The 25,081-nt window shown below is 42.9% G+C and overlaps 1 protein-coding gene across 1 annotated transcript in view; it reads right to left on the bottom strand.

The window, feature by feature from the left end:
• Window positions 1-25,081, bottom strand: part of cwc27 (CWC27 spliceosome associated cyclophilin) — a 74,735-nt gene that overhangs the window by 10,575 nt on the left and 39,079 nt on the right. The window contains exon 4 of the mRNA XM_078416941.1: window positions 18,799-18,902. Within this exon, the coding sequence (XP_078273067.1) occupies window positions 18,799-18,902 (104 nt within the window). The remainder of the gene's footprint in view (window positions 1-18,798; window positions 18,903-25,081) is intronic.

Genomic DNA, 25,081 nt, shown 5'->3' with positions numbered 1-25,081 from the left:
GATAGTGAGAATAGGAATGGAGTGAGGTGGAGGATAAATACGTGGCTGAGGAACTGGTGCAGGGAGCAGGGTTTCAAGTTTCTGGATCATTGGGACCTCTTCTGGGGGAAGTATGACCTGTACAAAAAGGACGGGTTGCATCTGAACCCGAGGGGAACCAATATCCTGGCGGGGAGATTTGCTAAAATAACTGCGGAGACTTTAAACTAGTACGGTTGGGGGGAGGGACTCAAACACAGATAGCTAATAGGCAGTGTGTGAGGCAGGAGGCAGAAAAGAGAAACACTCAGACCCAATATGTAGGAGAGAAAGAAGGGAAAAGAAATAAACTGAGAATAAGAAATGATGGGTCCCTTAAATGTGTATATTTTAATGCTTGGAGCCTTGTAAGAAAGGTGGATGAGCTTAGTGCCTGGATTGACATCTGGAAGTATGATGTTGTGGCGATCAGTGAAACATGGTTGCAGGAGGGTTGCGATTGGCAATTAAATATTCCAGGATTTCATTGTTTCAGATGTGATAGAATCGGAGGGGCAAGAGGTGGGGGTGTTGCATTGTTTGTCAGGGAGGATATCACAGCAGTGCTTTGGCAGGACAGACTAGAAGGCTCGATTAAGGAGGCTGTTTGGGTGGAACTCAGAAATGAGAAAGGTTTAGCAACACTTATAGGGGTGTATTATAGACCGCCAAATAGGGAACGAGAATTGGAAGAGCAAATATGTAAGGAGATAGCAGATATTAGTAGTAAGCACAGAGTGGTGATTGTGGGTGATTTCAATTTTCCGTATATAGACTGGGAATCACATTCTGTTAAAGGGCTGGATGGTTTGGAGTTTGTAAAATGTGTGCAGGATAGTTTTTTGCAGCAATACGTAGAGGTGCCTACCAGAGAAGGGGCAGTGTTGGACCTCCTGTTAGGAAATGAGATGGGTCAGGTGACGGAGGTATGTGTTGAGAAGCACTTTGGGTCTAGTGATCATAATGCCATTAGTTTCAATATCATTATGGAGAAGGTCAAATCTGGACCAAGGGTTGAGATTTTGGATTGGAGAAAGGCTAATTTTGAGGAGATGAGAAAGGATTTAAAAGGAGTGAAATGGAAATTTTTGTTTTATGAAAAGGATATAATAGAGAAATGGAGGATATTTAAAGGTGAAATTTTGAGAGTACAGAGTCTTTATGTCCCTGTTCGGTGGAAAGGAAAGAATAATAATTTGAAAGAGCCGTGGTTTTCCAGGGAAATTGGACACTTGGTTTGGAAAAAGAGGGAGATATACAATAAATATAAGCGGCAGGGAGTAAATGAGGTTCTTGAGGAATATAAAGAATGTAAAAGGAATCTTAAAAAGGAAATTAGAAAAGCGAAAAAAAGATATGAGGCTGCTTTGGCAAGTAATGTAAAAGTAAACCCCAAGGGGTTCTACAGATATGTCAATAGCAAAAGGAGAGTGAGGGATAAAATTGGTCCATTAGAGAGTCAGAGTGGACAGCTATGTGCTGAGCCGGAAGAAATGGGGGAGATATTAAACAATTTCTTTTCTTCGGTATTTACCGAGGAGAAGGATATTGAATTATGTGAGGTAAGCGAAACAAGTAGAGCAGTGATGGAAATTAGGAGGATTAAAGAAGAGGAGGTACGGACACTTTTGAAGAATATAAAAGTGGATAAGTCTCCAGGTCCTGATAGGATATTCCCTAGGACATTGAGGGAAGTTAGTGCAGAAATAGCAGGGGCTATGACGGAAATATTTCAAACGTCATTAGAAACAGGGATGGTGCCGGAAGATTGGCGCATTGCGCATGTTGTGCCTTTGTTTAAAAAAGGTTCTAAAAGTAAACCTAGCAATTATAGACCTATTAGTTTGACGTCTGTGGTGGGAAAATTAATGGAAAAGATACTTAGGGACAATATATATAATTATTTGGATAATCAAGGCCTGATTAGAAACAGTCAACATGGATTTGTGCCTGGAAGGTCATGTTTGACTAATCTTCTTGAATTTTTTGAAGAGGTTACCAGGGAAATTGATAAGGGCAAGGCTGTGGATGTTGTCTATATGGACTTCAGTAAGGCATTTGACAAGGTTCCACATGGAAGGTTGATTAAGAAGGTTAAATCGTTGGGTATTAATAGTGAGGAAGCAAGATGGATTCAACAATGGCTGAATGGGAGATACCAGAGGGTAACGGTTGACAATTGTATGTCAGGTTGGAGGCCAGTGTCTAGTGGAGTGCCCCAAGGATCTGTGTTGGGTCCACTGTTGTTTGTCATTTACATTAATGATCTGGATGATGGTGTGGCAAATTGGATTAGTAAATATGCAGATGATACTAAGATAGGTGGAGTAGTTGATAGTGAGGTAGATTTTCAAAGTCTACAGAGAGACTTGGGCCTTTTGGAAGGGTGGGCTGAAAGATGGCAGATGGAGTTTAATGCTGATAAGTGTGAGGTGCTGCATTTTGGTAGGACAAATCAAAATAGGACGTACAGGGTAAATGGTAGGGAATTGAGGAATGCAGTGGAACAGAGGGATCTGGGAATAACTGTGCATTGTTCCCTGAAGGTGGAATCTCATGTGGATAGGGTGGTGAAGAAGGCGTTTGGTATGCTTGCCTTTATAAATCAGAGCATCGAGTATAGAAGTTGGGATGTAATGTTGAAATTGTACAGGGCATTGGTGAGGCCGAATCTGGAGTATGGTGTGCAGTTCTGGTCGCCAAATTATAGGAAGGATGTCGACAAAATGGAGAGGGTACAGAGGAGATTTACTAGAATGTTGCCTGGGTTTCAGCACTTAGGCTACAGAGAGAGGTTGAACAGGTTGGGTCTTTATTCTTTGGAGCGTAGAAGGTTGAGGGGGGACTTGATAGAGGTTTTTAAAATTTTGAGAGGGACGGACAGAGTTGACGTGGGTAGGCTTTTCCCTTTGAGAGTGGGGAAGATTCCAACAAGGGGACATAGCTTCAGAATTGAGGGACAAAGGTTTAGGGGTAACATGAGGGGGAACTTCTTTACTCAGAGGGTTGTGGCTGTATGGAATGGGCTTCCGGTGGAAGTGGTGGAGGCTGGCTCGATTTTATTATTTAAGAGTAAATTGGATAGGTATATGGATGAGAGAGGATTGGAGGGTTATGGTCTGAGTGCAGGTAGATGAGACTAGGTCAGGGAGAATGGTCGGCGTGGACTGGTAGGGCCGGACAGGCCTGTTTCCATGCTGTAGTTGTTATATGTTGTTATATGTTATATGTATTCACTGGAGTTTAGAAGGATGAGAGGGGATCTTATAGAAACATATAAAATTATAAAAGGACTGAACAAGCCAGATGCAGGAAATTTTTTCCCAATGTTGGGCGAGTCCAGACCAGGGGCCACATACTTAGAATAAAGGGGAGGCCATTTAAAACTGAGGTGAGAAGGAACTTTTTCACCCAGAGAGTTGTGAAATTGTGGAATTCTCTGCCGCAGAGGGCCGTGGAAGCCAAATCAGTGGATGAATTTAAGAGAGATTTAGATAGAGCTCTAGGGGTTGGTGGAATCAAGGGATATGGGGAGAAGGCAGGCACGGGGTATTGATTGGGGACAATCAGCCATGATCACAATGAATGGCAGTGCTGGCTCAAAGGGCCGAATGGCCTCCTTCTGCACCTATTTTCTATGTCTATGTTTCTATGTTTCTATCAACTCTCACCAGATTCGATCATTTACCTCCACACTATATGTGATTTACAGAGGGGTACTGAATTTTAGGTTTACCGTATAAATTTGGTCTTAATGATCTTCAGATTTTATCAAAACTGAGAAATTAATAGTTCATCAATTGACTTCAATGAAACCTAATGTGGGAAAGCAGATTACGATACAAAAATATTTATCTACCATAATTTAGCGTAGACAACGAAGAGCAATTTTGTAGCTCTAAGTGCCCAACATTGTACTCCATACATAATAATACAATAAAATAATGTAACCCCGGTATCCCCATATGATCTCAACTAATTATTTCTGCTTTTCATCCATCTGCTTCTTCAATGGTGAAATAATTTAAAAAATATGATGGGGACAATTAGGAGTAAATAAGCTGTCTTCTGTTGTCAGTAAATATACCAAACAGCAAATCAGGCTCGGAATTAACAATTTCAAAATATTTTCAAAGTAGCATGAAAATAATCCAAAATTATAGGCACTCTTGCTTGACAAACAGAATAAATATTCTTCCATTCATTTCACTATGGCAAAAAGGTTCAGTTATGGCTGTTTATTTTAAAAATCTGATCCCCTTTGCAGCATCAGCATGACCCAACAGCCGACCTTTATCTTTTTCACCTTTTTACTCCAAATACCACTGTTTATATTTGACAGACATACCATCGTGTAACCAAGACTACAAACTTTACAATTCATTTTATGTAAAATATATATCAATGATAGTGTCATTAAATGTTTATTAAGAAAATCAATTTCCATTAGTGCATTAACCACCTTGTGTGCCATTTAACATGAGAAACATTTTTTCCAGATCAGTTCTTGGTCAGTCTGTGCACTGATCCAGGAAAATTTGATGATTTTATAATGTTTCTAGTCATGACCCATAATTATAAAATAAAAACACAAATAAAATCAGACACAAAGCGATCAAAATGGCAGTGCTGGTTTGAAGGGCCTACTCCTGTACCTATTTTTTATGTTTCTAAAATTGGAGACAATATTTTATTAACATAACATTAATCCGATAAACCTAAAATTCTGCTCCATTTAAAATTATTTTCCCATCTACTGGTTAATTTTTGAATGCAAGTTAATTGGTCCCTGATATATCATTCTGTTCATCCTCTATGGCGCACCCTCAAAAATCATCAGTAAACTTCAATACATTCAAAACTCCGTTGCCCGTCTACTCACCCACACCCCGATCCGTGACCATATCACCCCCGTCCTTTACAAACTCCACTGGCTCCCCATCCCCCAGAGAATCCAGTACAAAATCCTCCTCATGACCTACAAAGCCCTCCATAACCTGGCCCCATCCTACCTGACCGACCTCCTCCACAAGCACACTCTCACCTGCACCCTCCGCTCTGCTGCTGCCAATCTCCTATCCCCCCACATCCGGACCAAACTCAGATCCTGGGGGGACAGGGCTTTCTCCAACGCTGCTCCCACCCTATGGAACTCACTACCCCAAACCGTCAGAGACTCCTCCACACTCACCACATTCAAAACATCACTGAAGTCTCACCTGTTCAATACTGCCTTCAACCACTGAAGGTCACCTCACCTTCTGTCTCCTTTCTCTGTTCGTTTACTTATTTATCTATTTATTCACTTCCCTATGTTCTCTAAATCCCTGTAAAGCGTCTTTGAGTATATGAAAAGCGCTATATAAATGTAATGCATTATTATTATTATTATTATCTTTATGATACAAAGTTTTCTAAAACAAGAGCTATAACGACCTTTTATTTCAGTTTATCAAAAATTAAGACATTAGAAACTAATTTTGGTACATTGAATAGGAAAAGACCAGGGCTGACAGGCCAACAACTTTGTAAGTTCATTTTTTGTTGCCAAGAAGAGATCTTACTTCTTCATCTTTACATCAAAATGTTCAATGGCTTGAAAGCTGGAATTGTTTCCTTTACCTTTTCTATCTTTTCATACGTAGAGCAACCATACCTTTAATTACCTCCTCTGGCAGATTATTCCTTATACCCAGTTGTGTGAAAAAGTTGCCTCTAAGGTTCCTATTAAATCTTTCCTCTCTCACCTTAAACCTATGTCCCCCAGTCTTGTTTCCCTACTCTGGATACAAGAGTCTGTGCATTTACCCTATCTAGTCCCCTCATGAGCTTATATACCTCGATAAGATCATTCCTTATCCTCCTGCACTCCCTGGATTAAAGTCCTAGCCTACCTTACCTCGGCCGCAGCTCTGGCCCTCAAGTTCTGGCAACATCGTCATAAATCTTTTCTGCACTATTTGTGAACCATTTTTATATTATATTTCTTTGTGAAGCATTTTTAATATCTGGCCAACTATATCTCCTGACTTTCCATTCTTACAAATTATTGCTACCTTACAATTATTTCATTTATTTAATTAACCATGAATTGATAATACATGAATACAAATCAAACTCTGGCTCCTGAATAATTAAATAATTTTTCAGATTAGTTAAATATATGTATTTCATAAATTAAATTTGATACTATTTCTTTGAATAATCAAAGAAAAACCTGGGGTAGACACAAAAAGCTGTAGTAACTCAACGGGTCAGACAGCATCTCTGGAGAAAAGGAATTGGGGCTTTTTTGGGTCGAGACCCTTGAAGAAACGTCTCGACCTGAAACGTCACCTATTCCTTTTCTCCAGGGATGCTGTCTGATCTGTTGAGTTACTACAGCTTTTTGTGCCTATCTTTGGTTTAAACCAGCATCTGCTGTTCCTTCCTGCACACAAAGAAAAAAACGGACATGTTTTTCAAACAAAAAATCTATACTTACACTCAATGTGGTATACGGATGGCTTCAGCCTTATGCAGCATGGTCCACTTTTAATTCCCTCTGCAGTCGTCCAGCACACAGATAAGCTTTACCCCACCGCTATCAAACTCAATCGTAAAATAAATACAAGATCCACCTATTATCAATTAACCAGCCACTGAATCAGGGTAAGGCTCAAGAAATTCTCATCTGGTTAATCCTGTGAACCTTCTCACCAGTTTCTTGTCCAAGCTTATAGAGCTGCTTCAATTAATTTGTAAAATAAAAGCAACCTTAAAGTCAATCAGCCAAAGCAGTCAATGTCCATCATCAGCAGGACAGACCCCCCAGAGCCACCACAAAAAGGTTTTAAGCTGGATGGTCACAAAGACTGTAAGTGTACAACTGTGACATCAATATTATCAAGCCTCGGCTTCAGGACTAAGAAGCCCTTGATGTTACCACCTACAACTCCCAATTGAGAATCAGCAATTCTCTATCACTTGAAGGAAGTGTTTTTAGAAGCATTGACAGTCTCTGGAGGGACCATTGTTGGCATAGTGAGCCTGAATGACCTAATGAAGTATTAAACTTAAGGGAACAGCTTACTTGAGCTTGTTCTGACCAATGTGCCTCCTGCATTCCTTTCTCCCCAGCAAATATATCAGCAGAGATTATTGTGAAGCCATTATGAAGACCAAGTCAAAAATTGCATGAGCTCTGCTGATGTCTGCCATAAGGATGGCGCAACAGCTGAGAAAAAACGAGTATATTGGCATTCAGACAATTTATGGCATTTACCCAGAATTTCTGCAAGTAGCCTATAGAGTTTATGGAAGATGAGAGACAGAACAGGTAGTATAAGAAAATAACTGCAGGTGCTGGTACAAATCGAAGGTATTTATTCACAAAATGCAGACCTCAACCTTATTTTCATAGTTGGGATACCTCGCATTAAGAAATTCTGAGGTGAAAGCTAGGTATGCTAAACTGACCAACCATTGGTTCCTGTTGGGTTTTATCAGCAGCAGAATTATATTCTGTCTCAACCTATAATTTCTTGGTATTGTATACAATGGCAGTTCCCGCATGTGTAATATATGCAAAATCGATTTAACTGTGCAGTTGCATATATGACAAATAAAGCACTATTGACAACTTTATTTATTTCACAAAATGCTGGAGTAACTCAGCAGGTCAGGCAGCATCTCAGGAGAGAAGGAATGGGTGACGTTTCAGGTCGAGACCCTTCTTCAGACTGATGTCAGGTGGGTGGGACAAAGGAAGGATATAGGTGGAGACAGGAAGATAGAGGGAGAACTGGGAAGGGGGAGGGGAAGAGAGGGGCAGAGGAACTATCTAAAGTTGGAAAAGTCAATGTTCATACCACTGGGCTGCAAGCTGCCCAAGCTTCGATTTGTACCAGCATCTGCAGTTATTTTCTTACACTATTGACAACTTTGTTCCTTTATCAACACTAAGCTGGGAGATCAACGCCTGTTCCACATGGCATGTAGAAGGGCATGTTAAGGTTAGCACCAGGTATCCTACAGAATGATATGAGAAATGGTCGACAGCAATAGTATACTGTCCCATCCAACCTGTTCCATACAATGGTGATGTGACAAAATGTCACATATTCTATCACACGGGGATACTGCTCATTACAATGTCCAGGGAGGGAATGTTTGCTTGTAATCTGCAGCATTTGGCTTTATTCAGGACTCATGTGGTATTAATGTGGCATTAATCAAAGTATTTGGACTACATCCACATACAATTTAATCAGGTAAGCGTTACGCAATGTCCATATTAAACGGAAAAAAAATAGCCATTTCTTACTGATTGTCAAAAGGTTGAATTAGCCATAAGAAAAGAATGGCTGAATAGCTCATAACTCAAGGTGACTGTTCAAAACTATTTGCCTTGCCCCCCCCCCCCCTCAAACTAACTCCACTGCCCCCTGGGTTAAAATCAGGAAAGTGAGGGAATATTCATGATTTCTCTGGTTGCTCACACACTCAAGATACACAACATCATCCAACAGCCCATGTGATCAGCAACCCTACTGAATGAATCTTCCCTGGTCCACATTGACTGTATTATCTTAAGGATGCACGTCAGTAATTTGCAGACCTGTTCCATGTTCCCTTTTGCCGAGTGGTACAAGAGAAGTTAGATCGTAGGAATACCATCACCTCTATTCTGATCCAACGCTGCACCCTCCCAACAATATGAAGGCATAAAATATGAAGGTACACATCTGAAGTATTTTGTAAAGTTTTGGACTCCTAATTTAAGGAAGGACATCCTTGTAATTGAGGCAGTGCGGAGTAGGTTCACGAGATTGATCCCTGGGATGGCGGGACTATATGAGGAAAGATTGAAAAGACTAGGCTTGTATTCACTGGTGTTTAGAAGGATGAGAGAGGATCTTATAGAGACATATAAAATTATAAAAGGACTGGACAAGCTAGATGCAGGAAATTTTTTTCCCAATGTTGGGGAAGTCCAGAACCAGGGGCCACAGTCTTAGAATAAAGGGGAGACCATTTAAAACTGAGGTGAGAAGGAATTTTTTCACCCAGAGAGTTGTGTATTTGTGGAATTCTCTGCCACAGAGGGCAGTGGAGGCCAAATCACTGGATGAATTTAAGAGAAAGTTAGATAGAGCTCTGGGGGCTAATGGAATCAAGGGATATGGGGAGAAGTTGGGCACAGGTTACTGATTGTGGTTGATCAGCCATAATCACAATGAAGGGCCGAATGGCCTCCTCCTACACCTATTTTCTATGTTTCTATGTTAAAAGACTGCAGGTGCTGGAATCCCAAGCAAAGAACAAACTGCTGACTGAACTCAGCAGGTCAGGCAACATCTGTGGAGAGGAATGGTTCAGGTGATGTTTTGGGTCAGGACCTTTCTTCAAGGCTGTACAAGAGAGGAAGAAGTGTAGGGAGAAGGAGAGGAAGCAGGTAGAAAGAGGAGAGGGGAAGAGATGGGGCCAAGAGCTGCAAATGATAGGTGGATTCAGACAAGGAAGGGTTGATTGGTAGATGCGTCCTGTGGGTAAAAGGGTAGAGATAGTCACAAAGGCTGGAAGTGATAAATGATGAAACCACAGGGATGCAAATGGTGAAATCTGATGGGAAAGGGAGTAAAATGTAGAACCAAAGGGAGAGATGTGTGAGAGGACCTAGGTAGATCATGAGAGGTTGAAAGGGGGGTGAAATCAGAAATTGGGTAATTCAATGTTCACACCATTATCTTGTAGGCTACTCAAGGGGAATAGAATGGCACAGTGGTAGAACCATTGCCTCATAGCACCAGACTATGGGTGCAGGCTTTGCGGAGATTGTACATTCTCACGTGGCCGCTTGAGTTTTCTCCGGGTGCTCCGGTTTCCTCCCACATTCCAAAGAAGTGCATTTGTAGATTAATTGTCCTCTATAAATTGTTCCCAACGTGTAGGGTGTAAAAGTGGGATAACATAGAAGTTGGTGGTGAAGTTGATGAAAATTAGATTTCAGCACACGTGCAGGAGTCAGCCCAGTGTAACAGAGAAAGAGTTGGGGAATGGTGCCGGGATATGTTTGGAACAGAGTGTTGAACATGGCCAATGAAAAAAACAGATATAGCTGGGGTCCATGCAAGGGTCCATGGCTATTTCTTTGATTTGAAGAAAATGAGTGGAATCAAAAATTGTTGAGAATGGGAACAGAGGGGGGTCTCAGTCGAGGGGAATTGGTTGGGTCTCTGTACTAGCAAGAAACAGAGGGCCCTGAGACTTTCCTGGTGTAGAGACTGGATGTCCATGGTAAAGATAAGGCAGTGCGGGGCTGAGGAATTGTTTGTGATGAAAAGCATGTGATGATGAACGTTGGGGGACTAGGTAGAGTTGAGGTATGAGGCTATGGAGGGGGAGATAGCTGGAAGTGATGAGATCTGTGATGATTTGGGAGACAGTCCCCTGGTGTCTGTTCTTGCATACTTTCTCCTGCCTACACCTTGACGATGATTCCACCAACTAACATCTTTTCCAATTCCAAATATTCATTTCCATCTGTCTTTCCTTGGCCTCCCCCACTACCTGAGGGAGGCCATATCCAAATTGGAATAACAACACCTTGAGGGTAGCCTACAATCCAATGGCATGAATGTTGAATTTCAAGTTATGGATGTTTCCAGTAGTGGGAGAGTCTAGGACCAGTGTTCATAGCCTCAGAATTAAAGGACGTTTCTTTAGAAAGGAGGTAAGGAGGAATTTGAGGGTGGTGAATCTGTGGAATTCATTGCCACAGAAGGCTGTGGAAGCCAAGTCAATGGATATTTTTAAGGCAGAGATAGATTCTTGATTAGTACGGGTGTCCGGGGTTATGGGGAGAAGGCAGGAGAATGGGGTTAGGAAGGAGAGATAGATCGGTCATGATCGAATGGAGGAGTAGACTTGATGGACCAAAAGGCCTAATTCTGCTCCTATCACTTACGAACTCTTTAATGTAGCTATCTTTCCTTTACTCCAGTCTTGAAGACGAGTCCTAAATTAAAATGTTATCAATTAATTTCCCTCCACAGATGCTGCCTGACCCGGTGAATCCCACCAGCAGTTTGTTCTTTGAGCCCTCCCAACAATACTTTGGACAGATATGTGTCAAGTTCATGAATCCAATTGTTGGCGAACTGCAACAATTCAGAAAAGGAGCGCACCGCCACCTTCTTCCAACAAAAAAGGAAATGCAAAAGCAGACATTTGCGACTGATTTTGGTTTTGAAAAAGATGTCAAGGAGAATGAGTTAAATGACAAAAATACATTGCAGAAGTCGTCACTGGTTCCAGTGAAATTTCTTGGCTCCCTTTGTCTAACCAAACTGCGTGTCACTCTGACATTAAATGAGAGCTGAAACAAACATCTCAAAACTGAAGGAATGAAACATCACCAAAACATTTTCGAACATTGCAGAAGGCACATTTTTATGAATATCAACTTACGAAAATGAAGTCAGTATTCTATTTAATTGAATGCTCAAAATGTTTAAAATATTGAAACACTTCAGGAAAACATTTTTAATGGAGTTTCTGGAATTTCCAATCAGATCTCTTTTTCTTGTTTCAATAAGGTCCAATTGCCGCATGACTTTTACAATTAACATTACCCCTTGTGTTTTCATGCAAAATGAACTGGAATTACGCTACAAATGATCATACAACAGCTACAATACTTCATTGGCACAAAAAGTATCAAAATATATATAAAGTAATTTATGTTCCATCTTGCAGGTATAGAACAAATGAAACAACTTGTAGAGAACAAATAAAATGTCTAAAATGTGTTTTTTAAACATTTGAACCGGGGTTTTACGACTAAATCTGACATTAAGACTTACGTAATAATCATGAATGAAAGTAGTTGGATAACAAGATTAAACAAAATCATTTACTCTGTAAACGTATGGCAGACCACACAGCTGTTTGTCTAGACTACAGCCTTTCTGGGTTCCTTCTCCTACTATATACTAACCTCATATATATATTGTACAAAAAAAATCAAAATATCTATACCAGTGCTTTAAAAATCAACAAGCTCAGTACAACAAATACATAAAAGATGTGAACATTTATAAAAAAGAGTGTGCATTATCTGCCAATTAAATCCTAATGATGTGGTTTGAGAGGGGATAAAGGGAATTAGAGGGAGGATCATTGGAGGTAAATGGAGAACACGCAGAAGGCATTAATGACATATTCATATGTGAACTTAATTGAGACACTAACTTAAAGGATTGGTTTGACAATTGCTTCTAACATACTCTAATTCCAATATTTACATTTAAATTAGGTCACATTTCAAGTTGTTAACAGGACAAGATTGCTTCCTGCTGGCTACATCACAGAATGCAAAATCTTACATAATACATCAAATTTCATACCACAAATTATACATAATACAGAAGCAGGTAAATAAAGAATTTACTGTCATATGTTGAAAGACTGGAGCGACCAACCTTGTATACACTTGAATTTAGACGGATGAGAGGGGATCTTATCGAAACATATAAGATTATTAAGGGGTTGGACACGTTAGAGGCAGGAAACATGTTCCCAATGTTGGGGTAGTCCAGAAGCAGGGGCCATAGTTTAAGAATAAGGGGTAGGCCATTTAGAACGGAGATGAGGAAAAACCTTTTCAGTCAGAGAGTTGTGAATCTGTGGAATTCTCTGCCTCAGAAGGCAGTGGAGGCCAATTCTCTGAATGCATCCGAGAGAGCTAGATAGAGCTCTTAAGGATAGCGGAGTCAGGGGGTATGGGGAGAAGGCATGAACGGGGTACTGATTGAGAATGATCAGCCATGATCACATTGAATGGTGGAGCTGGCTCGAGGGGCCTACTCCTGCACCTATTGTCTATAGGGGCTCGTGGAATCAAGGGATATGGGGAGAAGGCAGGCACGGGTTACTGATTGTAGACGATCAGCCATGATCACAATGAATGGCGGTGTTGGCTCGAAGGGCCAAATGGCCTCCTCCAGCACCTATTTTCTATGTTTCTATGTATTTATTTTATTTTCAGTTTAATACCGTTACTTAGTAGTAACCAAAAAAAAATTGCAGTATTAACTGATCAACTGAAACTGAGACGCATTCCTTTTTCAAAGTTACTTATAAGTCTGTCTCTGTTATCTTTTAGTATTCTAAATTAAACTACTCACCAGCTAATGATTTTTTATCTGCTTCTTTGCAAATTATCTTAAATGTGGGTCCTCAACTTTGATAATTTCTCCCCCTCAACTCTTATCAGGACATTTAAAGCACTTAATTAGTGCTTGCTGTGAAATGCTGGCATTCTGTACCAAACTGTAGCATTTCTATGTACATCTCCCACCAAGTTAGAGATTTCCACATACGATGTCTCAATTTTGCTGGCTCTTTCCCCAAATTTTGAGCAACCATGAGCAGCCACCATATACTGACATGGCACTAATGTTGGGGAATCTGGCATTTGAACTTGTGTGGCACAGTTTTGCTCCCTTCCAGCTCCAGTAAACTAATTTCAATTCTGGGCACAGATGCTGCCTCAGTTGAATTTCTCCATCCTCTTTGTGACTGTGTGGGTTTCTACCCACATCTCAAAGATGTGCTTCATTGGCTACTGTAAATTGCCCCTGATGGAGAAGAATCGGAAAGAATTGAAGGGCATCATAGAGAGAGAGAATAGATGTCAGAGAATTAAACATGGGAGTGGGACTAATGAGAATATTTTGAGAGTCAGCATAGATTCAATGGACTGAATGGCCATAGATAGTCTGGTGTAACTTCTTCATGATTGCATCGATGTCCTGGCCCAGGACAGATCATCTGAGATGGAACGCCCACGGAGGGGTGTAGCTGCTAACTCTCTGCTGACCCACCAGTGAAAACTGGGGCATGGACTACCGACTTCACCTTTATAATGTTAAAAACGAATTCCTTCCTTTTTTGACGTTCAGCGAGAGGTTGTTATGATTTTGGTAAGCCTAAGGTTTGGCTGATGTCTCTAACAGTTTTATTCTTGATTCTCAGTCTTATAATGGCTTCTTTGGAAATCTTGGAAATCTTGTCCTTGGAAATCTCTCTACAGATCAGGCCTCCTGTTGAGGAACCTTGTGTCACGTGTGGCTGCGCCTAACGGCTGCGGCTCGCTGGCAGTCTGTTTGTCTTTTTTCCTTTTTTGTTTGTGTGTTGGTGTTGGGATGGATTTTGTTTTTGGCTGTGTATGTGTGGGGGGAGCGGGGGGGTGGGGTGGGGTAGGGGGTGGTGGGGTGGGGTGGGGGAAACCTTTCTTTTTTTAGGTCTCTTCCTCGGCCACGGGGCTTCCCATCGCCCGTGGGGCCTTCCGTCGCCCGGCGCGGCTCGGCCGTTGGACTTAACATCGCCGGCGCGGCTCGGCCGCGGGACTTAACATCGCCGGTGCCTTCCATCGCCCGGTATGGCCGCGGGACAGTTCAGCGCTCGGTGCGGCTCGGCTGCGGGGCCTTCCATCGCCCGGCGCGGCTCGGCCGTGGGACGGTTCAGCTCTCGGTGCGGCTCGGCCGCGGGGCCTTCCATCGCCCGGCGCGGCTCGGCCGCTGGACTTAACATCGCCAGCGCGGCTCGGCCGCGGGACTTAGCAGCGCCTGGTGCGGCTCGGCCGCGGGACCTAACATCGCCCGGCGCGGCTCGGCCGCGGGGCCTTCCATCGCCCAGTATGGCTCAGCCGCGGGACGTTTCAGTGCCCGGTGCGGCTCGGCCGCGGGGACTTCCATCCCCTTGCGTGGGCTGTGCGGGTCGGTCGCCTCGGTAGGGGTCGAGCTGTCTGTCCGTGGGCGTGGGGGAAGAGAGTAGAAGTTTTGTTGCCTTCCATCACAGTGAGGGGGTGTTTCGAGTCACTGTGATGGATGTTTGTGTTGGGGTCGTGTGTCTTGTGTTCTTTTCTTTTTTGTTGTGTTCTGTGACTGCTGGAAATGTAATTTCGTTCGGTATCTCGGTACCGAATGACAATAAAGTTCTGTATTACTGTATTACTTTGACTTTCATTGGCACAAATTTGGTCCTCATGTTGATAAACAGCAATAAAGGTTTCCAAAGGTGATGGAAAGATTGGAGGAAAGACAAATCAGAAAAACTCTTCAGGAGTCAGGTGTGGATTTGTCAATGACCACTGTCCGCAGAAGACTTCATGAACAGAAATACAGAGGCTACACTGCAAGATGCAAATCACTGGTTAGTCGCAAAAATAGGATGGCCAGGTTAAAGTTTGCCAAAAAGTACTTAAAAGAGCAACCACTTCTGGAAAAAGGTCTTGTGGACAGATGAGAAGATTAACTTATATCAGAGTGATGGCAAGAGCAAAGTATGGAGGAGAGAAGGAACTGCCCAAGATCCAAAGCATACCACCTCATCTGTAACAAAATACTAAACATGACTATTTTTGTTTACGTGACATTGCTGTGTCCCAAACATTATGGTCCCCTAAAATAGGTTGACTATGTATAAACACTGCTGTAATTTCTACATGGTGAAACCAAAATGTATAAAAATGGCCTTTATTAAAATCTGACAATGTGCACTTTAACCACGTGTGATTTTTTCTATTACAAATCTCAAATTGTGGAGTACAGAGGCAAATATATATTTTTTAAATTATGGGTCTGTCCCAAACATTATGGAGGGCACTGTAAGTATACAGTACAGCCTTGAAATGCATCTATGTCAATGGAAGAAGGAATGCATCTGTGTCTGTAAGAAGGAAATTATGTTAAGGCCTGTCCCACTTAGGTGATTTTTTAGGCGACTGCCGGCGACTATCAAAGTCGTAGCAGATCGCCGAAATTTTCTTTTACCCAACGACATTGACCACGACAATGTCGAGTCAGGTCGAGAATACACCGTCTTCGGAAACATCGTGAAATTCCCACGCTGTCAATGCTTCTCCGGTGTCCTAATTTTCGCTGAAATCACTGACAAGTTGGTAAGTACTTGAGAGTTTTGAAATATAACATCTTGCCCGGGTTACTTGAAAACCAAGCTTCACGGTAACAAGGCATAAACTGGATTGGCCTCCAGTTTACTAATAGCAGTATTAAGAAATTTAATTTTAAAAGTGGTTAAATGGATTTTTGTGCGGAGTGTGGGCATTCTTTGAAAATGTACGGGAGATGCATATCTGGTTTCTGGGTTGCATATCTGGGTTGGGAGCCTACTTTAAATGTAATCGCTGAAGGTCATAAACATCGCAAAAATTCCCACGATTACCTGACCGTCAAACTGTCGCCTCCAATCTACCTGTCAAATGTCCTGACGGTAAATAAATTGGTTAAACACTAGTATTTTATGGTATCTTCAAATGACTTTATTTAATTTAATATTATGTGCTTCTAAATGCATCTAAAGAGAACCTAGCAAACCTGGGGACAGCATGCGACAGCGCCCACAATAAGCAATGATACCTGGCGACAAGCCAGCTGTCGCCGAGAAATTTCATACCGGATGATTTCTCAGCGATGCGCCGAGATCCACTACGATTCTTTGAAGACTCCTCACGATCATGCCAGCGACACCCCGGCGAACTGTCGGCGACATCCTAGTCGCCAGCAGTCGCTTTAAAATCGCCTAAGTGGGACAGGCCCTTTACTGATCCACTGACTGAGGTCTGTCAATGAGGAAGTCAAGGATTCAGTTGCAAAGGAAGTTACTGAGGCCCAAGAGCTTGCTGAATAGTTTGGAAGGGATGAAAGTTTGATGCCAAGCTGTAGTCAATGAACAGCAATCCGACGTAGGTATTCCTGTTATTCCAGAACACGGTGGAGAACCAGTTAGATAGCATCTGCTATTGATCAGCTTTGACAATAGGCAAATTGAAATGGAACCAGGTCATTTCTAAATTAGTAGTTGACTCGTATCATAAAAAACCTCTTGAATAACTTCATTACGGTGGATGTTATCGGATTGTAGTTACTGAGACAAGTTACCGTGCTCCTCTTGGGCATTATTACGATGTAAGCCCTTTTGAAGCAGGTGGGAACCTCAGTGCCAGAAGTAAGAAGTTGAATACTCCTTGAATACTCTGGCTAGTTGGTCCACACAGGTCTTTAGTGCATGGCCAGATATGCCACCTGGGCTGCACACCTTGTGTGGATTCACCCTCTTGAAGGATGCTCTGATGTTGACCCACAGACTGAGATTATAGATTGTCATGGGGTGTGGAGGCTTGTGTAGGTTTGTTGTTCTCCTTTTCAAAAATTACATAAAAGGCAATCTCATCAGGAAGTGATGCACTGTTGCCACCTATGCTACCCAGTTTTGGCATGTTCAGAAGTGACAATGTGCAAGCCCCATCATATCTGTCGAGTGTCCATCTGTGACTCCAGTTTAGCCTGGAAATGTCTCTTTGCGTTCTTGGCGGCTTCAAAAAGTCATAGCTGGACTTGTATGATACTGGATTGCCAGTCTTAATCATCAGAGGCTAGTCCTCAGCAGAATTTGAATCTCCTGGTTCATCCAGGGCTTGTTTGGGGAAAACACGGAATGTTTTTGTATGTACACACTTGACCACGCATTTCTTTATGAAGTCGGTGATGATGTGGCATATCCATTCCAGTCCACTGATAAACCCTACAACATGGCCCAGTCCACTGATTCGAAGAAGTCTCACAAATGGTCCTCTGACCAGCACTTCTTAGTCCTCTTTCCGGGTGCTGCAATTTTCAGTCTCTGTTTATAGGCAGGAAGAGGAAGCACAGGCAGGTGGTCAGATTTTCCAAAGTGTGGGCATGGAATGGAGTGGTAGGTGTTCCTGATGGTGGTATAGTAGTGCTTGGGTCCTCTGGTGTTGAAGATAATGTACAAGCAATATCTATTCACTCAAATGTGCATGGAAACTAATGACGCATGGATATTTAAAAGATCTTAATTGGAAACATTTAAATGTTAACGTATATCAAACATGATGCAGAAAATTCCAGATTGCAAGTGAGGGACAAAAGATCAATCCAGAGGCTCTACAGATCAAATTACATACAAGGAGTCCCACTATTTCCGAAGGTATGCAAATAAATCCTTGGCAGAGAATATTACTGCAGCAGGAGATGCGTTTGTCACTGGATAGGAATTACAATGTAAATCTTGGCAGAAATTGATTAAAAAAATGCAGAAGCAGCCCACTACAGCAAAAAGCGTATGTATAGAAGAGAAAGGAGCTGAATTAGGCTGTACAAAGTTCATGGCTTCACAAATCATTGAAAATATTCAAGCTTATGAACTTAACTAAGATACTAAATGGGTCAGAAATTGAAAAAGGAGATGCTATAAACCTATCTGTAATTAATCACCTGGTCCATTGAGGTGTTACTTCTTATACTGCTTGACAGGATGGTAGATTCTGGCAATAGTCTCTGCTATTTCCACCTTTACTTCCCTCAGCAATCTAGGATGCATCCTCTTGACTGGTTTACTTTGAATAATACCAAACTTTGAAGTACCTGTTCTTTATCTATTTCTTGCTTTTTAATTTCACTGCTCGCCATCCTTTACTATGGACAAAATGGTATTTTGTGCTTTGTGAAATTGCTGTGAAATCCTCATGTAGTAACATCACCAATCTCTAGTCAAATCAAATCAACATTTTGATTTCCTTTTTGGTACAAACTAATTTCTAGGGCAGTGTTTGCAGAATAGAGATACCTTACCAAAAATGTACCATTACCAAATAGTGAGCTCTGTTTGTTTAAAAAAAACCACCAGTTTGGAGATTACTTCCTAAACTATTGTATAACGATATACAGGGTGCTTGTTAATAGAACTCACCAGCCTTCATCATCTTCCCCTTCTGGTTGAACTACACCTTCCTCTGGAGTTTCTGAGATTGCTTTTGTAAGCTTCGATTTGAATCGATCAAGCAATGCCAATGTCTGTGAATAGAAATTATTAGTAATTAGAAAATACAAAAAATGAAATCATGTTCATCATTATAAATCTGTTATATTTGGCTCTTTAAAATAAAACCTTTTCTGCACTTCATAAGGTTTACTTTTATAGAGTCATTAAGCATGGCATTAGGCCCCATGGCCCTAATTACCCACGCTAACCAACGTCCCATCTGCACTAGTCCCACCTGCCTGCGTTTGGCCCATAACCTTCTAAGACTATCATATCCATATACCTTACAAAATGTCTTTTAAATGTTATCATAGTATCTGCCACAATGACCTCCTCTGACAGCTAGTTCTATATATTCACCAACCTTATATAAAAAAGGTTGTCCCTCAGGTTCCTATTAAATCTTTTCCCCCTCACCATAAACCTATGTCCTCCGATTCTTCATTCCTCTACTCTGCTTTAAAGGCTTTGTGGATTTATCCCATATATTCCTCTCATCATCTTATACACCTCTAAAAGATCACCCCTCATCCTTCTGTGCCCCAACGAATAAAGTTTTAGCCTGTTCTACCTCTCCCCATAGCGCAGGGCCTCAAGTCCTGGCAACATCTTCGTAAATCTTCTCTGCACCCTTTCCAGCTTAACATCTTTCATATAACAAGATAACCAAAATCGAACACAATACTCTAAATGTGGCCTCATCAATGTTTGTACAATTTGTACAACCTCCTAACTTCGATACTCAATACTCTGACTAATGAAGGCCAATGTGCCAAAAGTCTTCTTGACCACCTTATATACCTGGGACGCCACTTTCAAGAAATTATGTACCTGCACTCCTAGGTATCACAAAATGCTGGAGTAACTAAGCGGGTCAGGCATCTCAGGAGAGAAGGAATGGGTGATGTTTCGGGTCGAGACCCTTCTTCAGAAGAAGTCTGAAGGGTTTCGACCCGAAACATCACCCATTCCTTCCTTCCCGAGATGCTGCCTGACCCGCTGAGTTACTCCAGCATTTTGTGATACCTTCGATTTGTACCAGCATCTGCAGTTATTTTCCTACCTGCACTCCTAGATCCCTCTGTTCTACAGCACTCGACAGAGCCCTGCCATTCATTGAGTCCTGCTCTAGTTTGACTTCCCAAAATGTAACACCTCGCACATATCTGTATTAAACTCCATTCCAAATCCTACCTGCCAAACCGATCAAGATCCTGCTGCAATTTTTGATAACGGTCTTTGCTTTCACCGATGCCACCCAGTTTCATGTCATTTGCAAACTTTCTAAGCAAACCTTGTACATTCTCATCCAAATCATTGATATAAACCACAAACAGCAAAAGGCTCAGAAGTGATCGCTGAGGCACACCACGTCACAGGCATCCAATCCAAAAAACAACTTCTCTGAATCCTTCAATGAAGCCAATCCAGTTGACTAACTTTCCTTGGACCCCATGCAATCTAACCACCCACAGCAGCCTACCATGTGGGGCCTTATCAACTGCCTTGCTGAAATCCATATAGACAATGTCTATGGCTTTGCCCTCATCAACCATTTTAGTTACTTTCTCAAAACACTCAATCAGATTCTCCCATGTACAAAACCGTGCTGACTATCCATAATCCGCCTCTGTCTATCCAAATGCATATATATCTTTACCCTCAGAATACCCTCCTTTAACTTGCCCACCACAGATGTTAGGCTAACTGGTCTACGATTCCCAGGCTTTTCCTTACAACCTTTCTTAAATAGAGGCACAAAATTAGCCACCAGTCTTCCGGCACCTCACCCGTATCCAATGATGATTCGTATATCTCAGCCAGGGTGCCTTCAATTTCTCTAGCTTCCCAGTGTCCTTGCAGAAGAGGTCCTTCTGCAGTTGTACAGGGCCCTAGTGAGATTGCACCTGGAGTACTGTGTGCAGTTTTGGTCTCCAAATTTGAGGAAGGATATTCTTGCTATTGAGGGCATGCAGCGTAGGTTCACTAGGTTAATTCCCGGAATGGCGGGACTGTCATATATTGAAAGACTGGAGCGACTAGGCTTGTATACACTGGAAGGATGAGAGGAAATCTTATCGAAACGTATAAGATTTTTAAGGGGTTGGACACGTTAGAGGCAGGAAACATGTTCCCAATGTTGGGGGAGTCCAGAACAAGGGGCCACAGTTTAAGAATAAGGGGTAGGCCATTTAGAACTGAGATGAGGAAAAACCTTTTCAGTCAGAGTTGTGAATCTGTGGAATTCTCTGCCTCAGAAGGCAGTGGAGGCCAATTCTCTCAATACATTCAAGAGAGAGCTAGATAGAGCTCTTAAGGATAGTGGAGTCAGGGGGTATGGGGAGAAGGCAGGAACGGGGTACTGATTGAGAATGATCAGCCATGATCACATTGAATGGCGGTGCTGGCTCGAAGGGCCGAATGGCCTCTTCCTGCACCTATTGTCTATTGTCTATTGTCATATATCTGATCTGGTCCGGGAGATTTATCCACCTTCATACCCCCTTAGATGTTCAGCACCTCCCCGACTGTATTACTGACTGTCCTCAAGACACTCGCATTAACTGTCCCAAGTTCCCCAGTCTTCATAACTATCTCTACGGTAAACACAGAGGAGAAATACTCATTAACGACCAACCCATCTCCTTCAGCTCCACACAGAGATGACCGCTTTGGATTTCCTATTTTCTCTCTGGTTACTCTCTCTCCCTTAATGTACTCCCTTAACATTTCTTTGGATTTCCCTTCATATTATCTGCTAAACCTATCTCCTGCCCCCTTTTTGCTCTTCTGATTTCCTTCTTAAGTATGCTCTTCAGTTCCCAAAACTCCTGTAAGGATACACTTGATCCAAACTTTCTATACCTGTCCCATGCCTGCCAATTTTTTATCTCTTGGTTCATGCACTTAAATTGTAGAAATGTTTGTGATCATATCCTTTGAAGAGTGAATTCATAACAAGATCCATTCTTTGCTCTTTCTGAATCCAATTCAGAAATAGCCCAAAGCACTGAATAAAATTAGCTCAAATGTAATTAGGTGAGAGAGGCACTAGTGCAAATATCATGGTACGGAAAAGTACTGTTAAAAGTAAAAAGATTCTCAAAGGTGAGCTTGGGTTCAAGGAACATTGCTGGGGCTAGGAAAATAATAATTATAATTACTGTACAACTAGATAAAAAGGACATCTGATCCTTAGCACCAACACTGAATATCACCGAAAACAGTGTACTGATTCTCCTTGACATTTTAATCTTTGACGAGTTGAAAAGATTTTTCTTCTCTATCCCCTTCCCATACACAGTCTAATCATTGTTTGCAATCCGGACCATCACGGCAGTGCCATCTTGTAAATGGAATTAGAGCAGAATTTGGGTACACAGTTGTGAGCGTATCAGTAGTATAGTAAGGGGCTAAGAATGCAGCCTTGCAGGGCACTGTTGTTGAGAACTATCGCAGAGGGCATTTGTCACCCATCTTTAATAATTGCGGTCTAGACATTAGGAATTTAAGGTTTCAGTTGCAGTGGGGAGTGCTGATTCCTAGGACCTGGATTTCGGAGAGGGAATTTCATTAGAATTATGGTGTTGAAGGCTGAACTATAGTCAATAAATAACAGTGTGAATTAGGTGTCTTTGTCATCCAGATGTTCCATGGATGAGTGTAGGGCCAGGGAGATGGAATCTGCCAGGAACCTGTTGCGGCTGTAGGCAAATTGTTGTGGATCAAGGGCTTCTGAGAAGCCGAAGTTGACGTGTGCGTGATCAGCCTCTCGAATCATTTCATGATGCTGGATGTCAGGATGTTCGCAATGAGATATCATAGCGATAATTACATTTTGGAACATCATATCAGAAGATGAGAGATTCGTACTTAAGCTACATTTTAATTCTCAATGATCAATCAGTGGCTGGACAATATACTGGAGATATCTCAACATTCCTGAGAAAGAGAACTCATCTGTCACTGTTATGCGTGTTGGGAAAGTTTGAGGGTCTTAAATGTGAATTGCCATAAAAGCACCAATTGCCTGGTGCTTTTTATTTCTGCTTCCAGAACAAGTGTAGTTGACTGATCCAAAAGTCAAAACACCAAGCTAATATTGTCCACATGAATCTAAATCACCATCTGTGGAGGGATATGAACAACTGGCTTAACAGTCTGAGTGCCCAAGGGCAATGTTTATCCATTAACTATTGTAAGCACACATTCCTTGTATCTATAACATTTGTTCAAGGTGTCCCAACAACTTTGATTACTTATCTGGAGGGACTGAGCCTTTAGCTGACAATGTCTTACTTAATGTCTACTTGAACAACCATAGCAGAATCTACTTATTCACAAAATGCTGGAGTAACTCAGCAGGTCAGGCAGCATCTCGGGAGAGAAGGAATGGGTGACGTTTCGGGTCGAGACCCTTCTTCAGACTGATGTCGGGGGGGCGGGACAAAGGAAGGATATAGGTGGAGACAGGAAAGAGGGAGATCTGGGAAGGAGGAGGGGAAGGGAGGGACAGAGGAGCTATCTAAAGTTGGAGAAGTCGACGTTCATACCACCGGGCTGCAAACTGCCCAGGCGAAATATGAGGTGCTGTTCCTCCAATTTCCGGTAGGCCTCACTATGGCACTGGAGGAGGCCCATGACAGAAAGGTCAGACTGGGAATGGGAGGGGGAGTTAAAGTGCTCGGCCATCGGGAGATCAGTTTTGTTAATGCGGACCGAGCGCAGGTGTTCAGCGAAGCGATCGCCGAGCCTGCGCTTGGTTTCGCCGATGTAAATAAATTGACATCTAGAGCAGCGGATGCAATAGATGAGGTTGGAGGAGGTGCAGGTGAACCTTTGTCTCACCTGGAAAGACTGCTTGGGTCCTTGGATGGAGTTGAGGGGGGAGGTAAAGGGACAGGTGTTGTATCTCGTGCGGTTGCAGGGGAAAGTGCCCGGGGTTGGGGTGGTTTGGGTAGGAAGGGATGAGTGGACCAGGGAGTTACGGAGGGAGCGGTCTCTGCGGAACGCAGAGAGGGGAGGGGATGGAAGATATGGCCAGTGGTGGGGTCCCGTTGTAGGTGATGGAAATGTTGGTGGATGATATGTTGGATCCGCTGGCTGGTGGGGTGGAAGGTGAGAACGAGGGGGATTCTGTCCTTGTTGCGAGTGGGGGGAGGGGGAGCAAGAGCGGAGCTGCGGGATGTAGAAGAGACCCTAGTGAGAGCCTCATCTATAATGGAGGAGGGGAAGCCCCGTTTTCTGAAGAACGAGGACATCTCGGAAGCCCTAGTGTGAAACACCTCATCCCGGGCGCAGATGCGGTGTAGACGGAGGAATTGGGAGTAGGGGATAGACTTTTTGCAGGGGACCGGGTGGGAAGAAGTGTAGTCCAGATAGCTGTGCGAGTCAGTGGGTTTATAGTAAATGTCCGTCACTAGTCTGTCTCCTGTGATGGAGATGGTGAGGTCCAGAAACGGGAGGGAGATGTCAGAGATAGTTCAGGTATATTTAAGGGCAGGATTGAAATTGGAGGTGAAGTGTATGAAGTCAGTGAGTTCTGCATGGGTGCAAGAGGTAGCACCTATGCAGTCGTCGATGTAGCGGAGGTAGAGTTCGGGGATGGGGCCAGTGTACGTCTGGAACAGGGATTGTTCGACGTACCCGACAAAGAGGCAGGCGTAGCTAGGGCCCATGCGAGTGCCCATAGCTACGCCTCTGGTTTGGAGGAAGTGGGAGGAGTCAAAGGAGAAGTTGTTGAGGGTAAGAACCAGCTCTGCTAGGCGGAGGAGAGTGTTGGTCGATGGGGATTGGCTGGTTCTACGGTCGAGGAAGAAACGGAGGGCTTCGAGACCTTCCTTGTGGGGGAGGGAAGTGACTGGACATCCATGGTGAAGATGAGGGAGTGGGGGCCTGGGAACCGGAAGTTATCAAGGAGGTGGAGAGCGTGTGAGGTGTCTTGGACGTAGGTGGGGAGGGATTTAACCAGGGGGGATAGGATGGAGTCGAGGTAGGTAGAGATAAGTTCGGTGGGGCATGAGCAGGCAGAGACAATGGGTCTGCCGGGACAGTTATGTTTGTGGATTTTGGGTAGGAGGTAGAATCGGGCCGTGCGGGGCTGGGGAACTATGAGATTGGAGGCACTGGGGGGTAGATCGCCGGAGATGATGAGGTCAGTGATGGTGCTGCTGATAAAGGTCTGGTGTTTATCGGTGGGGTCATGGTCCAG

Source organism: Rhinoraja longicauda, chromosome 1, assembly GCF_053455715.1.
Source record: "Rhinoraja longicauda isolate Sanriku21f chromosome 1, sRhiLon1.1, whole genome shotgun sequence".
NCBI classification, from domain to species: domain Eukaryota; kingdom Metazoa; phylum Chordata; class Chondrichthyes; order Rajiformes; family Arhynchobatidae; genus Rhinoraja; species Rhinoraja longicauda.
Note: the sequence above shows the minus strand (reverse complement) of the source record. Positions and strands in the feature narration are given on the sequence as shown.